The sequence below is a fragment of the Ochotona princeps genome, chromosome 14 (assembly GCF_030435755.1).
Source record: "Ochotona princeps isolate mOchPri1 chromosome 14, mOchPri1.hap1, whole genome shotgun sequence".
Classification (NCBI taxonomy): Eukaryota; Metazoa; Chordata; class Mammalia; order Lagomorpha; family Ochotonidae; genus Ochotona; species Ochotona princeps.
This window is the reverse complement of record NC_080845.1, coordinates 895,315-909,829: the sequence shown is the minus strand read 5'-3', so window position 1 is coordinate 909,829 and position 14,515 is coordinate 895,315. Positions and strand designations below refer to the sequence as shown.

At 65.5% G+C, this 14,515-nt stretch overlaps 1 protein-coding gene across 2 annotated transcripts in view; it reads left to right on the top strand.

The window, feature by feature from the left end:
• The window catches only part of COL5A1 (collagen type V alpha 1 chain), a 71,813-nt gene that overhangs the window by 17,651 nt on the left and 39,647 nt on the right, over positions 1-14,515 (top strand). For both annotated transcript variants that reach the window (XM_058672923.1, XM_058672922.1), the window contains exons 4-18: positions 176-338; positions 6,781-6,912; positions 7,390-7,527; positions 7,615-7,857; positions 8,309-8,476; positions 8,867-8,923; positions 9,494-9,535; positions 9,716-9,778; positions 10,708-10,782; positions 11,133-11,225; positions 11,424-11,480; positions 11,584-11,637; positions 11,958-12,011; positions 12,401-12,454; positions 13,536-13,589. In XM_058672923.1, coding sequence (XP_058528906.1) covers positions 176-338; positions 6,781-6,912; positions 7,390-7,527; positions 7,615-7,857; positions 8,309-8,476; positions 8,867-8,923; positions 9,494-9,535; positions 9,716-9,778; positions 10,708-10,782; positions 11,133-11,225; positions 11,424-11,480; positions 11,584-11,637; positions 11,958-12,011; positions 12,401-12,454; positions 13,536-13,589 — 1,447 coding nt within the window. The remainder of the gene's footprint in view (positions 1-175; positions 339-6,780; positions 6,913-7,389; positions 7,528-7,614; positions 7,858-8,308; positions 8,477-8,866; positions 8,924-9,493; positions 9,536-9,715; positions 9,779-10,707; positions 10,783-11,132; positions 11,226-11,423; positions 11,481-11,583; positions 11,638-11,957; positions 12,012-12,400; positions 12,455-13,535; positions 13,590-14,515) is intronic.

Sequence of the window (14,515 nt, the reverse complement as noted above, 5' to 3'; positions counted from 1 at the left end):
TGTGTGGGGCAGGAGGGGCGGCCCGGGTGGTGTGCGGGGCACGCGTGCGGTCCGGGCGGTGTGCGGGGCAGGAGGGGCGGCCCGGGCGGTGTGCGGGGCAGGAGGGGCGGCCCTGGTGGTGTGCGGGGCAGGAGGGGTGCGGACGCCTCCACCGCGGCTGTCCGTCCCTTTGCAGGTGGCACAGGATCGCTCTCAGCGTGTACAAGAAGAATGTCACCTTGATCCTGGACTGTAAGAAGAAGATCACGAAGCCCCTGGAGCGCAGCGACCACGCCATCGTGGACGTCAATGGCATCATCGTGTTTGGGACCCGGATCCTGGACGAGGAAGTGTTTGAGGTGAGTCCGTGTCCTCCGTCGGGGGCTGGCAGGTGTGGCCACGGCCCTGGGCATGCAGGATGGAGCCGTCGGGCCGGCTGCCACGTGTGCAGAGAAAGGGCAGGCGCTGTCCTGCGACCTTGCAGCCGGAGCTGGCCCTGAGGGACAGCGTCGGGGGACGGGTGCTGAGGGGTCCTGGGGTGCTGCAGCCCGCAGTGTCCCACTGTCCGCGCCTCAGCTGGGACCTGGCTTCCTGCGGCAACGTCGGGGGAGTGAGAGGTCTGACGGGCGGCCCACAGGGATGCTTAAGCCTGCTGTGGGGACCTGGCAGGTGCCGGTCACCTGCGGCTCCTAGAGGCTCCCCCTCCTGAGGACCAGGGATGCTGCCGTGGGCCAGGCCAGAGCTTGCTGGGCTGGGTTGGGTGATGTGGGGACCCTGGGCTATCTCTTGTATGTGTGCTGGGTTCCATAGAAGGATGGTTCCCCAGTAGGTGACCATGGGTGAGGCATGTTTGGGTGCAGGGTGGGGGCTCTCAGCTGCCCCCACTGGCAAGGCGAGTGTCACCGGGGGCTTGCCTGGGTTCAGCGTTAGGCACCTGCTTGTCAATGGTGCCAGGACTGCTGCTGTCCATTTGCCAAGTGGGGTGTAGCATGGGGGTATGGCTGGCTGTGTGGCAGCGTGGCTGGCTGGCCATTTGCAGAGCCCGTGTGTTCACGGGTATAGACTCAGGAAGCAGCATCACCCTGGCTTTAAACGTGTAGGAAAGACGGCAGCCTGGGGGTTCTCGCTGGACGGGTGCCCAGACGGGGCAGACCTGCTGCCAGGGCGGCAAGGCTGGAGGTAGGGCCTCAGGGGAGACAGCACGCTGCTGCCCGGGAGCCCACCTTCATCTGCCCTGCGAGGCCATCGTCAGACATCACAGCCGCTGAGCGGTGTTGGACCTCTGCCGTCCCTGGAGTGAGGTTTTAAAACTTGGGAAACGAACTCGAAAGAACGCCCTGCCTTTGGGCCGATTCCAAGGGCAGGGCTTCCCGCTGGCTGCACGCCCGCCCTGCTGGGATGACTTCCGCCCATCCTCAGAAGCCCCTTTGTCCCCCCCGGCTCTGCTGGGCACCGGGCCAGCAGGAGGGACTCCCCTCTGGGGCTCACTCAGCCTGTGTGTGTGTGTGGAGCATTGGGGACTTCCGGGGGCAAGTGTGACCCACAGAGACTGTCCCCACAGCCGGTCTCAAGGGAGGCCCCAAAGGGGAGCGTTGGGTGCTGCCTGCTCTCCGGCTCTGCCCCATCAGTGCTCTGTGCCACCCGACTCTGCCCCATGGGTGCTGCCCGGCTCTGCCCGGTTGGTGCTGCGTGCTGCCCGGCTCTGCCCCATGGGTGCTGAGTGCTGCCCGGCTCTGCCCCATGGGTGCTGCCCAGATCTGCCCTGTGGATGCTGCGTGCTGCCCGGTTCTGTCCCAACAGTGCTGTGTGCCACTCTATTCTGCCCCATGGGTGCTGCCCGGCTCCCCTGTGAATGCTGCGTGCTGTCCGGCTCTGCCCTGTGGCTGCTGCCCGGTTCTGCCCCATGGGTGCTGCCTGGCTCTGCCCTGTGGATACTGCGTGCTGCCCGGTTCTGCCCTGTGAATGCTGCATGCTGCCCTGCCCTGCCCATGGATACTGCGTGCTGCCCGGCTCTGCCCTGTGGATGCTGCCCGGCTTTGCCCTGTGAATGCTGCCCAGCTCTGCCCTGTGGGTGCTGCCCGGCTCTGCCCTGTGGGTGCTGCGTGCTGCCCGGTTCTGCTCCACACCCGCAGCCTTTCTAGGTGGAGATGTGGGCAGGGCAGTGTGGCCTTGGCAGGTGGCCCAGGTTCCTGGGCCGCTGGTGGCCACCTCTTTCCAGCCTGGCCTCATCCTTGCCCAGGCATGGGCGTGGGCAGGGCACGGGTGGTGGTTGTGGGGGTACATCCGGATGGTGGTGCTGCTTCAGGGTCTGCTGCTGGAAGGACCCTGGTCTGTGGGAGGATCCCCTGCAGGGCCCAGCACAGGGCAGCCAGCAGGGTCTGGGCCGGAGCCAGAGGCATGGCTGAGCTGAGGTTGGCAGGGCCACCTGGTGCCAGCAGCTGGCAGCACTTCCCGCCTCTGTCTGCCCTCCCAGGCCAGGCGCTCACAGGTCCAGGCTGGTGACCTCATGCCCGGGCCCCTTTACCAGGGCCTGACTTTTCCTCTGAGCTGTTCTTTCCGAGCTGGGACAGGCGAGGGCCTGGGACCCAGGCTTGCTCCTGGGAGCTGTCCCATGCCTTGCCTGAGTGGCTGTGCTGGCGTAAACTGGGTGAGGGGCAGAGGGGGGACGGGGCTCAGGTGCCCCAGGGTCAAGTGGGCACTCGGGCACGTGAGCAGCCCAGGGGTGGCAGAGGCAGCCCGAGAGCAGGTGGAGGTTCCCAGGGCGTAAGGGGCTGTAACTGCACGGCTCTCCGCCTCCTGGAGACGCTCCTGCCCTGTGTCCTCTCTCCTCAGTGACCCCAACCGACAGACAGAAACATGGAAGCTTCCAGAACTCGGTGGTGGGCACGGGGTCTGGTAGGAAGTAGGGAGGTGCGATGCTGGGCTTTTCCAGTGCAGGTGCTGGGGCAGGGATGGGTGGGTCAGCAAGGCCATGGTCAGGCCGGGGGTCCGTGTGTGTGTGTGTGGCCATGGTCAGGCAAGGCCATGGTCAAGTCAGGGGTCTGTGTGTGGCCATGGTCAGGCCGGGGGTCTGTGTATGTGTGTGGCCATGGTCAGGCAAGGCCATGGTCAAGTCAGGGGTCTGTGTGTGGCCATGGTCAGGCCGGGGGTCCGTGTGGCCATGGTCAGCCCAGGGGTCCGTGTGGCCATGGTCAGGTCACAGGGGTCTGTGTGGCCATGGTCAGGCCGGGCAGCAGCTGGGAGGGTCTGCCCGCTTCAGGTGTCACCCCTGGAGCAGCTCCCCGGTGGCAGCCCGAGGCACCCTGCTGGGAAGCCACACTGCCGGGGATCGTGAGTGAGGGCCGGGGGTCTTGGGTATGCTTCAGGTTTGCCCCCTTCCCGGAAGTTTTCCTTGGGGCTCTGCTATCTGTCAACCTGGATTCCTCCCACACTGGGAGGCGCAGCGGGGAGGCCCAGCACGGCAAGGGTCCTCCCACGGGTTGGGGGCCGCAGGTCTGAGGCCATTGTGGCCCGGGTCTCCCTTTTCTCCTCTGTGTCATGGGGACCCAGGTGTGGGCTTTCCTGGGTCTCCCTGCTCTCCCCTGTGTCTTGTGGGGACCCAGGTGTGGGCTGTGGGGCCCACTGTGTCTCCATGACTCTCGTGTGGAGCCCTTGCTTTAGGACTGCCTGTGGAGACTGCAGGCCCGGCGTGAGGGAGCTTTTCTCCCCTCGTGACAGTCCCAGGGCCCACAGTGCTCCTGGAGCGGCCCGGTGAGCCGTGGCTATGCCTGGACAGGCCATGTGGCTGGGGTGGAGGCAGTGAGGACGGCCGTGGCTGGGGTGGGGGGCAGTGAGGACGGCCGTGGCTGGGGTGGGGGGCAGTGAGGACGGCCGTGGCTGGGGTGGGGGGCAGTGAGGACGGCCGTGGCTGGGATGGGGGCAGTGAGGACGGCCGTAGCTGGGGTGGGGGGGCAGTGAGGACGGTCGTGGCTGGGGTGGGGGGCAGTGAGGACGGCCGTAGCTGGGGTGGGGGGCAGTGAGGACGGCCGTGGCTGGGGTGGGGGGCAGTGAGGACGGCCGTGGCTGGGATGGGGGCAGTGAGGACGGCCGTGGCTGGGGTGGGGGGCAGTGAGGACGGCCGTGGCTGGGGTGGGGGGCAGTGAGGACGGCCGTGGCTGGGGTGGGGGGCAGTGAGGACGGCCGTGGCTGGGATGGGGGCAGTGAGGACGGCCGTGGCTGGGGTGGGGGGCAGTGAGGACGGCCGTAGCTGGGGTGGGGGGCAGTGAGGACGGCCGTGGCTGGGGTGGGGGGCAGTGAGGACGGCCGTGGCTGGGGTGGGGGGCAGTGAGGACGGCCGTAGCTGGGGTGGGGGGCAGTGAGGACGGCCGTGGCTGGGATGCCATGACGACAGTGATGGTGACGGTGCAGGTATTGACAGATGGCAGCCGTGGCAGTATGCCTGATCGGGCTCATGGTCCCGGTGGTGGCTGGAGACTGTGACCAGAGTTCTGGGGCAGCTGCCCCCTGCAGATTCGGGGTGCTCCTGGAGGAGGGTCTCATTCTCTTTTATCAAGAAACGGACATGTGGAGCAAACATACCATGTTATGTCCTCACAGCTGTTAGTGGGCAGGGGCAGCTCCGGACACTGTGCCATCTCGCCCCGGCTGTGCCTGGCCTGCATCTGTGTGTGTGTGTGGGTGGGAGGGGGCAGGATCGAGGCCTTTCCCAGGAAGGCCGCCCTGCCTTGAGGTCCTTGGAGAAGGGTGGGCTGCTGCCCCGCGGGCCCCTACTCTCTCCGGATGGCTGAGCTGGCTCCTGTGTCCTGAGGTCTGTGTGTTCCTGGGCTGGTTTGGCCCCATCCTCTACTCTCCTGCCAAGTGGTAGGTGTACACATGGTACCACCAGTGTGGACCCAGTGATGTGGACATGGTACCAGTAATGTGGGCATGGCAGCAGCAGTGTGGGCATGGCACCAATGGTGTGAGCATGACACCAGTGGTGTGGGCTTGGCACCAGTGGCATGGGTGTGGACGTGGTGCTAGCGGTGTGGGCATGGCACCAGTGGTGTGGGTGTGGACCCAGCAGTGTGGGCGTGGACCCAGCAGTGTGGGTGTGGACCCAGCAGTGTGGACATGGTGCCAGTGGTGTGGCAAGGCGCTGGTGATGTGGGCACGGCATTAGGACGGGTGTGAGCATATTGAGCCATGTACCTCCCGGGGTGGGGGCAGTAGGTGAAGCAGGCCAGAGCTGGTCTTCCATGCCACACCAGGAGTGCCTGTGAGGGAAGTGAGTAGGGGTGTTAGATCATAGGAGATGTCTAACCCTTGCATGAAACTTCTGGTTGCCCCATTCCATCTCTGAATTTCTCAGAGTTTAAGGGGATTATGATGGTTCCTGAGCGCTGAGCAAGGATGGCTTGTGCCCTGCTGAGGTGGAGCCTGCCCACACCCAGGAGGGGCTTTTGGAGGGCTCGGGGTGATGCCAGGGTGTTGGTCCTGCCCAGCAGGGTCCTGTGGAATCCAGCCTGGCTGGCCCTGGCTAGGCATCCACGATGGCCTAGGATTCCTGAGGTTGGATGACGAGAGCTAGCCTGGGTCCTGTGTGTATAGACTTAGGGCCCATTCAGGGCGCCTCTGGCCTCTGAGGCACACTGGACAGAGGACAGCCAGCCAGCAGCTGCTGTGGAGGTGTGTGGTCACACAGGCTGCGCGAAGCATATGCTGTGCAGTCCAGGTGGACCCCTAACCCAGACAGTGCAACAACCCCAATGCTGGGAGTGATAGTGGTGGGAGTGATGGTGTCCTGGTGTGAGTGTGTCCTGGTGTGAGTGCATCCTGGTGTGTGTCCTGGTGTGACAGTGGTGTGAGTGAGTGTGTCCTGGTGTGAGTGTGTCCTGGTGTGAGTGTGTTTTGGTGTGACAGTGGTGTGAGTGTGTCCTGGTGTGAGTGCGTCCTGGTGTGTGTCCTGGTGTGACAGTGGTGTGAGTGTGTCCTGGTGTGAGTGTGTCCTGGTGTGACAGCTGCACGGGAGTGTGTCCTGGTGTGAGTGCGTCCTGGTGTGACAGGGTCCTGGTGTGAGTGTGTCCTGGTGTCCTGGTGTGAGTGTGTCCTGGTGTGACAGGGTCCTGGTGTGAGTGTGTCCTGGTGTGAGTGTGTCCTGGTGTGACAGCATTCTGGTGTGAGTGTGTCCTGGTGTGACAGCATTCTGGTGTGAGTGTGTCCTGGTGTGACAGCATTCTGGTGTGACAGGGTCCTGGTGTGACAGTTGCACGGGAGTTGCAGTGGCCTGGCTGTCATGGTACAATGGTGAGGGCTTTGTGCTTGTGTCCTGGTTGTTGCCATGGTGTCAGATGTCCTGAGGTGCTCCTAGTGGTCCCTGGGCGATGGGTGTGGGTCAGTGATTGATGGGTGCGCACAGGGGCAGGTGGAGGGATGGATGGGTGATGTAGGTGGGCTTATGAGTGGCTGATGGATCTCTCATAGGTGGGTGGACCCTGGGTGGGTGGACAGCCCAGCTGGCTCAAGCAGCATTCAGGGCAGGAGCTTCCCGGGTGGTCACGTGGGTTGTGATCTGGAGGCCAGCCATGCCCCCAACCCTGCCTGAGCATCCTCTGTGCCCCGTGGGTGCCGTGTGCACTGCCTGAGCGCCCTCTGTGCCCCGTGGGTGCCGTGTGCACTGCCTGAGCGTCCTCTGTGCCCCGTGGGTGCCGTGTGCACTGCCTGAGCTCCCTCTGTGCTCCGTGGGTGCCGTGTGCACTGCCTGAGCGCCCTCTGTGCCCCGTGGGTGCCGTGTGCACTGCCTGAGCACCTGTCCTTTTCCAGGGGGACATTCAGCAGCTGCTGTTCGTCTCGGACCACAGGGCAGCCTACGATTACTGTGAGCACTACAGCCCCGACTGTGACACGGCCGTCCCCGACACGCCCCAGTCGCAGGACCCCAACCCCGATGAATACGTGAGTGACTCATTAGAGGTCCAGGCTCTGAGGGGGCGGGGGCAGAGACCGAGCAGCCCACCCCAGTTCTGCAAGCCCAGCAGAGGGGCTGAGTGTGAGCCCTACGACCCCTGTTACCACAGCCACCTCACAGGGGGCTCTCCGCTCTGACCTCTGACCTTGGCTGCCAAGTGCTCATGCTGTTGGTGTTGTGTCAAGGCTCCGGGAAGCATGAATCCCGGGCTTGGGCTGAGCACCATGGGGCCCCCCAGCCTTGGGCCCTCCTTATACTTGGCACCCCAACATCTCGATTCCCCACCCAGCCCCTCCCAGTGGGTCCCCAAGCCTGAGGTCGGGGCGGGCTGCGGGGGGGCAGCCCTTGGGGTCGCTGTCACCTTGGACCACTGGGAGGCTCGCGGGCTCCCAGAGCTCGTGGGCAGCTCTGTGCTGCGGCCTCTGGGTGCCCCCTCTCTGGCTCACGTGCCCGTTTGCTGTCAGTACCCAGAAGGAGACGGCGAGGGTGAGCCCTACTACTATGAGTACCCCTACTACGAGGACCCCGACGACCTTGGCAAGGACCCCGCCCCCACCAAGAAGCCGGTGGAAGCCACGGGGGAGACGACAGAGATCCCCGAGGTTGGCCCCCCGTGTGGGCTGGGACAGGGTGACCGCTGTGCCACCCACAGAGAGGGCCCCTCACAGTGCGTCTCTGCCCTGGCGCAGGAGCTGACCCAGCCGCCCACCACGGAGGCCGCTCCAGCGCCCGAGGCTGCCGAGGGTGCCAGGCGGGAGGAGGCCCCGGGCGTCGGGGACTACGACTACGTGCCGGTAGATGACTACTACACGCCCGCCCCGTACGACGACCTCAGCTACGCAGAGGTCCCCGAGAGCCCGGAGCAGCACCCTGACCGCCGGCCCGAGACCGAGGCGCCCACCAGCACCCCCGACGCCACCAACTCCTCCAACGTAATTCCCTTCCCTGGCAGGTGGCTCCCTCCAGGGCTGGGGGCAGTGGGTAGGGCTGGGGTAGGAGCCTGGTGCCTCTTCGCTCTGTGGTTCAGTCCTGGGGAGGTTCCTGCACCCCGAGCGCCCCCACCTGCAGACAGAGAGGATGCCCCAGCCTGCAGGCCGGGCCCTGCACAGGTGGGGAGCTAGCCTGCCCCCTGGAGCTCCAGGCTCCCACAGGCAGGATGGCCATTTGTAGTTGGGCTAAGGCTCATGGCACCTGCTTGCACGTGCCATTATTGCTGGGAGGGTTCCTAACCCTAACCCTGGCCCTCCTCTGTGAGCACCCCTGGCTGTCCTGAGTCCAGATCCGCTAATGCGGGGACTCCCAGCTCCTGGCACAGCCTCCCCAGGTGGCCCTGGGTATGGCTGCACCCCAGCCCTGCTCACCCTGCCACCCTGTGCTCTGCAGCCCGCCCCCGCGGCAGGGAAGGAGGACCCAGACGGGGAGTTCACAGAGGAGACCATCCGGAACCTGGACGACAACTACTACGACCCATACTACGACCCCGACTCCACGGCGTCCCCGTCGGAGATCGGGCCAGGCGTGCCAGCCAACCAGGACACCATCTTCGAAGGGGTGAGAGGGCGGAGGCGGGGGTCACACTGTTCATGGCAGAAGGTGGCCCGGACCCAGGACTGTGAGACACGCTGGTGGTGGCAGCCTGGGGGCGCCATGTCCCCGGGCTGACGGAGTGCTCCCTCCCACGCGTGGCTCCCCGTCCCACGCGTGGCTCCCGTCTCTCTGTCCCACCGACGGCTGTGGACGCGTGCACACCTGCTGCCCGGTGCTGGCGTTTGTTCCCTGTCTGTCCTGTGTAATGCTCACCCGGCTGTGCTGTCCCACCCTGTGGCCTGTGTGGCCTGCTGGGGTCCCTGCCCGCCAGGCTGGACGCCCTTGGCCTTGCCGAGTCCTGCAGTCCGCCGTCCGCATGCTGACTTTCTCTGTGTTCCCGTTGTCTCCTCCCAGATCGGAGGCCCGCGGGGCGAGAAGGGGCAGAAAGGAGAGCCAGCCATTATCGAGCCGGTAAGCGCATCTCCCACTGCTAACTTCCCCTCCCGCGTCCCGAGCTGGGCGTGGGTCCCTGTGGGGGCGAGGGTGGAAGGGGCAGTCCCAGGAGAGGGTGGGTGCCCCTCACCCCCAGTGCCCGGGGGAACCAGGCAGAGGCCTGTGCACAGCTCGGGGTCCAGCACGCAGGTCGTGGCTCTGGGAGAACCGTGGTGTCTGTCTTTGCTGGGGAGGGGGCGCCTAGGGAAGGACCCTTCCCATTATTCCAGACCCAGTGTGGGCGGCTCCACGGCCCCCACACCCCCTCCCCAGGGCCACCATGCATGAGCCTGCAGGGGGGCTGGCCTGAGCCTGCGGGCCCTGGGATCCCCACACTGACCTGCCTGGCCTCCCCGGCCAGGGCCACCGTGCATGAGCCTGCAGGGGGGCTGGCCTGAGCCTGCGGGCCCTGGGATCCCCACACTGACCTGCCTGGCCTCCCCGGCCACGGCCACCGTGCATGAGCCTGCAGGGGGGCTGGCCTGAGCCTGCGGGCCCTGGGATCCCCACACTGACCTGCCTGGCCTCAGATGCCTTTTCTCCCTGCAGGGCATGCTCATCGAGGGCCCCCCTGGCCCAGAAGGCCCCGCCGTGAGTGTCTGCTTTTCTCTTCCCTGGGATGTTGGGGAGGGGTGGGTGTCACACCCCCAAGGTCCCTGGCTAGGGAGGAGTGTCACCCGTGTGGAGACTCCCAGGGTCAGGCCCCCGCACCCACACCTAGCCCCAGGCCCGTGTCTCGCAGCTCCATCTTGAATTTACCTTTGTTTCCAGGGCCTCCCAGGACCTCCTGGAACCATGGGTCCTACTGGCCAAGTGGGGGACCCCGGAGAAAGAGTGAGTGTGACCCTTGCTTCTCTGTGTTCTGTGGGCCAAACCCGTATCAGCAGCAGGGCCGTGGTCAGCCCCAGTGGCAGCCATGGTCAGCCACCAGTGGCAGGGCCGTGGTCAGCCCCAGTGGCAGCCATGGTCAGCCACCAGTGGCAGGGCTGTGGTCAGCCCCAGTGGCAGCGTGGTCAGCCCAGCTGCAGGGCCATGACCAGCCACCAGTGGCAGGGCCGTGGTCAGCCATCAGTGCAATGTGGCCTGGGAGGTGGCGAGGTAACCCCTGTGCTCTGGTGCCTGTGTGCGAGTCATGAGGTGGAACCCCCTGCCTCACCTCCCCAACGTGGACACGAGCCCCGACCAGGAGGGGCCTTGGCCCTGGAGCGGCAGCTGTGCCTGTCCCATGGGGTCCTTCTGCCCCCTGGTGACCGCCGTGCAGTACTGCAGCCTCAGGCTGCTCTGTGGATGCGCCTGCTGTGGGTGCCAAGGGGGCACGTCGGGGGCTGACAGCCAGGGCTGAGGTGTGAGTGACAGCAGCCAGGGCCCTTGTGGGTGGCTGGGTGCAGTGTCAGGTGTGGCCGGTGGCCCTGCTGGGAGCATGCATGGCCAGAAGCTGGGTCGGGGGGCCTGACTGCCTCACAGGTGCGGTGTTGGGGTCAGCTGCAGACCTCTGGGGCCTGCTGGGAAGGTGTGAAGAGCCACAGAGGCAGGACTGGGTGACAGAGCAGGAGGCGGCCTCTGGGCCAGCCTCTTGGGGCACTGTCTGCTGGTGCTGGGAGCTGGCAGGGTCAGATGGCGTTGGGGACTGTGGGGTGTCAGCCCCACCCCGTACCTGTTTCCTCTGTCCGTCCCAGATGGAGCTCCTTCCTGCCGCGGCCCAGCCCTGGGCTGTCCGTCAGAGATGCCGGCTCCCACCCTAACCCGGTGCTTTTTGTCCACAGGGACCCCCGGGACGCCCGGGCCTGCCTGGGGCCGACGGCCTACCCGGGCCCCCGGGCACCATGCTCATGCTGCCTGTGAGTATCCGAGCCGCACGTTGGGCAGGGCTGGGGCTGGGGGTGCCCTGGCCGCCTCTGTCAGCCACGGACACCATTCTCCACCCCAGGATTGTATGCCACCTTTGGGAGCCATGATGGCTCTGTTTCAAAATGTTCTGGGCTCAGGCCATCTGGCCGCTCAGGCGGGGGACCCCGAGGTGGGGAGGGGGGTCTCAGGCGCCGTGGGTGCCGGAAGAATGTCATGGATGAGGGCAGGGACTCCGGGGCTGAAGCTGACCGGGTGCCCGAAGTGGGGCTGTGAGGTGCGGCCGTGGATGGGCCAGGGATTCCCCTGGCGCCCCATGACTGACCACCGCTTCCTGTTGCAGTTCCGCTTCGGAGGGGGTGGCGATGCGGGCTCCAAGGGGCCCATGGTCTCCGCTCAGGAATCACAGGCCCAGGCCATCCTTCAGCAGGCCAGGGTGAGTAGCCCAGAGCTGGAGTGACTGGGGACGCCGGCCTGAAGCCCCGTGTGCCCCAGTGTGTCCTGTGCTCGGGGTCCAGCGCGACCTCCCCAGCTCAGGGCACCATGGAGCAGCTGCAGGGTGGAGGCTGTGGTCAGGAAGCAGCGGCCCGCGCAGCCACCCTGACACCTCTCTGTGTCCCCCTCCCATTCGTAGTTGGCACTGAGAGGACCTGCTGGCCCGATGGGTCTCACCGGGAGGCCCGGCCCCATGGTAAGTGGCCGGGAGCTGGCACTGTGTCTCTGCAGAGCGCGGGGTACGGCCCTGCCCAGGGCCTCTGTCCCGGCAAGTGCCGACTCTGAGTTCTCCCCTGCAGGGTCCTCCTGGGAGCGGAGGTCTAAAGGGTGAGCCAGGAGACATAGGGCCTCAGGTACGTGGGGGTCTTGGTGCACGGGGCCCTGTGCTTGCTCACAGTGGAGACCAGCTCCCATCAGAGGGTGGCCGTGACCATGGGCGGGGCAGAGGCCAGCTCCCATCAGAGGGTGGCTGTGACCATGGGCGGGGCAGAGGCCGGCTCTGACCCTGGCATCTTGTTCCCGGCCCTTGCTCTGGCGTGTCTGTTCCCATGCCCGTCACAGCGATGTCCTGGTATGGGCCACCAGGCCGTGGGTAGGCTCCAGCTTTGCTCTGTCTTCCTGAAGCCCTGGCCCTGGCCTACCCTGACCCTTCCTGTTGCTCTACTCCTGGCAGGGTCCTCGAGGTGTGCAGGGTCCCCCCGGCCCCACGGGGAAGCCTGGGAGACGGGTGAGTGTCGGGCAGTCAGTCGCCTGCCCGCGTGTGCCAGTCCCGGGGTGCAGGGGCTCTTCGCCCGGGTCTTTGGGGATCACCAGCAGGGTTTTCCTTGGGTCCTGTTGGCACCTGTTGGAGTCATGCCAGAAACAGGAGGTCATGCAGAAGTTCCCAGAAATAGGAACTGTGGGCTTCCGGTCCCAGAGCCTCCACCTGCCCATGTGGATGGAGGAATGTGGCCCCGGGAGGGGCGGGAGGGCTCAGCTCGTGGCTCCTGGATGCCCCACATCACAGCTACTGAGAGCAAGTTGTTGAGGGTTGTAGAAACTTCTGGAACTTTCAGGGGTGAGGACTTTTCTGCCGGTGGCCATGCGTGTCTGCTGAGTCAGCCCCCTCTGTTCCAGGGTCGTGCTGGCAGTGACGGTGCCCGAGGCATGCCCGGCCAGACGGGCCCCAAGGTAGGTGACTGCTCGCCCCCCCTGTGTGCAGGTGCCTGGCATCACAGTGATGGCGTGACCTGCCTGTTGCTCCCGGGACACGGTGGTGGGGCCAGTGGGGGCCACGCCAGCAAGAATGACCGGCGTTATTGGCTTTCCTAAGGGGCACAGAGATGGAAGCCCAACAGTGGGGACCCCTGGTGACAAGGGACCCAGCCACACACGCGGTGTGGACACAGGACATGTGTGACCTTGGAGGCTGCCTGGCACGGTCACGTCCAAGGCAGAGCCATTCAATGCATCCTGGGGAGGTGTGGGCTCCTGGCAGAGCGGGGGGCTGTGTTCACCTGCTTGGAGGAGCAAGGCCTGCCCCCGGGTACCCCCGCTGGCGTGCTCACAGGTCCACGCCGATCCTGGCCCAGCCCTGCCCATCACAGTTTATCTGAGGCCGTGGGAAGGGCCAGTGGGCCAACAGACCTCACTCAAGGGATCTGTGGCAGGGCGGCAGCTGTGCAGCCGGCTCAGCACGGGCTGGGTACCCCCTGCAGTGTCTCCTGGGCTTGGTGACTGGAACCGCCAGGGCGGGGCAGCCACGTCAAGTCTGCCACGCCCTTGCTTCACCCAGTTAGTGCCACCCCCAAATGGCCCACCATGGCTTCACATTGGCAACACCCCTGAGCCGGGACGGGCAGGAGTCCTGGGGCAGGGCCAGGGAGCCGGAAGAGGACAGGCAGGGCCCTGCCCTGGCAGAAACATACTGTGCGGCTGCCCCCTGGACCCCCCCCCGTCTCAGTGTCTGTGAATTTGTCTTGACCTGTAGTTAGGGGACCGAGACTGCTGTGTGGCTCTGGGGGGGACAGAGCGGCCCCCAGGTGTGGGTGCCGTGGGAGGGTGGCGTGTGGCTCTGGGGGGGACAGAGCGGCCACTGGGTGCATGAGTGCCGTGGGAGGGTGGCGTGTGGCTCTGGGGGGGGACAGAGCGGCCACTGGGTGCATGGGTGCCGTGGGAAGGTGGCATTTGGCTCTGCGGGGACAGAGCGGCCACTGGGTGCACGGGTGCAGTGGGAGGGTGGCGTGTGACACAGTTCTCTGGCCGCCCACAGGGTGACCGCGGCTTTGACGGGCTGGCAGGGCTGCCAGGGGAGAAGGGCCACAGGGTGAGTACCCCTTCTCTCTGGGTCCCTGTTCCTCGGGGCGCCTTCTGGGGAGCCTCAGGCACGGGCACCAAGCGATCCACCAACACTTGTCTTGAGGGTTGGTGGTGGGAATGAACCCCAGAACGGGGTCTGTGTGGCTGGAGACAGCACAGGATGATGACACCAACACGGGGCAGACACACACGCACAGAGCACACACACAGGGCACACACACAGGACAGACGCACACGGGGCAGACACACACAGGACAGACACACAGGGCACACACACACACAGGACAGACACACAGGGCACACACACACACACACACAGGACAGACACACAGGGCAGACACACACACACAGGACAGACACACACGGGACAGACACACACAGGGCACACACACACACACAGGACAGACACACACGGGGCAGACACACACAGGACAGACACACAGGGCACACACACAGGACAGACACACAGGGCAGAAACACACACACAGGACAGACACACAGGGCAGACACACACAGGACAGACACACACGGGGCAGACACACACAGGACAGACACACAGGGCACACACACACACACACACAGGACAGACACACAGGGCAGACACACACACACAGGACAGACACACATGGGACAGACACACACAGGGCAGACACACACACAGGACAGACACACACAGGGCAGACACACACACAGGACAGACACACACAGGGCAGACACACACGGGGCAGACACACACAGGCACACGGGCCTGGACACACAGGGCACACCCATGCAGGCAGCCTGTGCTTGGACACAACGTCCTAGATGCACACACAGGTGCACACAGTAGACACACCCTCTTACACGGGCACGTACACACGTGTGCGTAGACACTCATACCTAGACGTGATCACAAGCAGGCGCAGGGAGACCTGCACCCAACAGGCCCGCGCC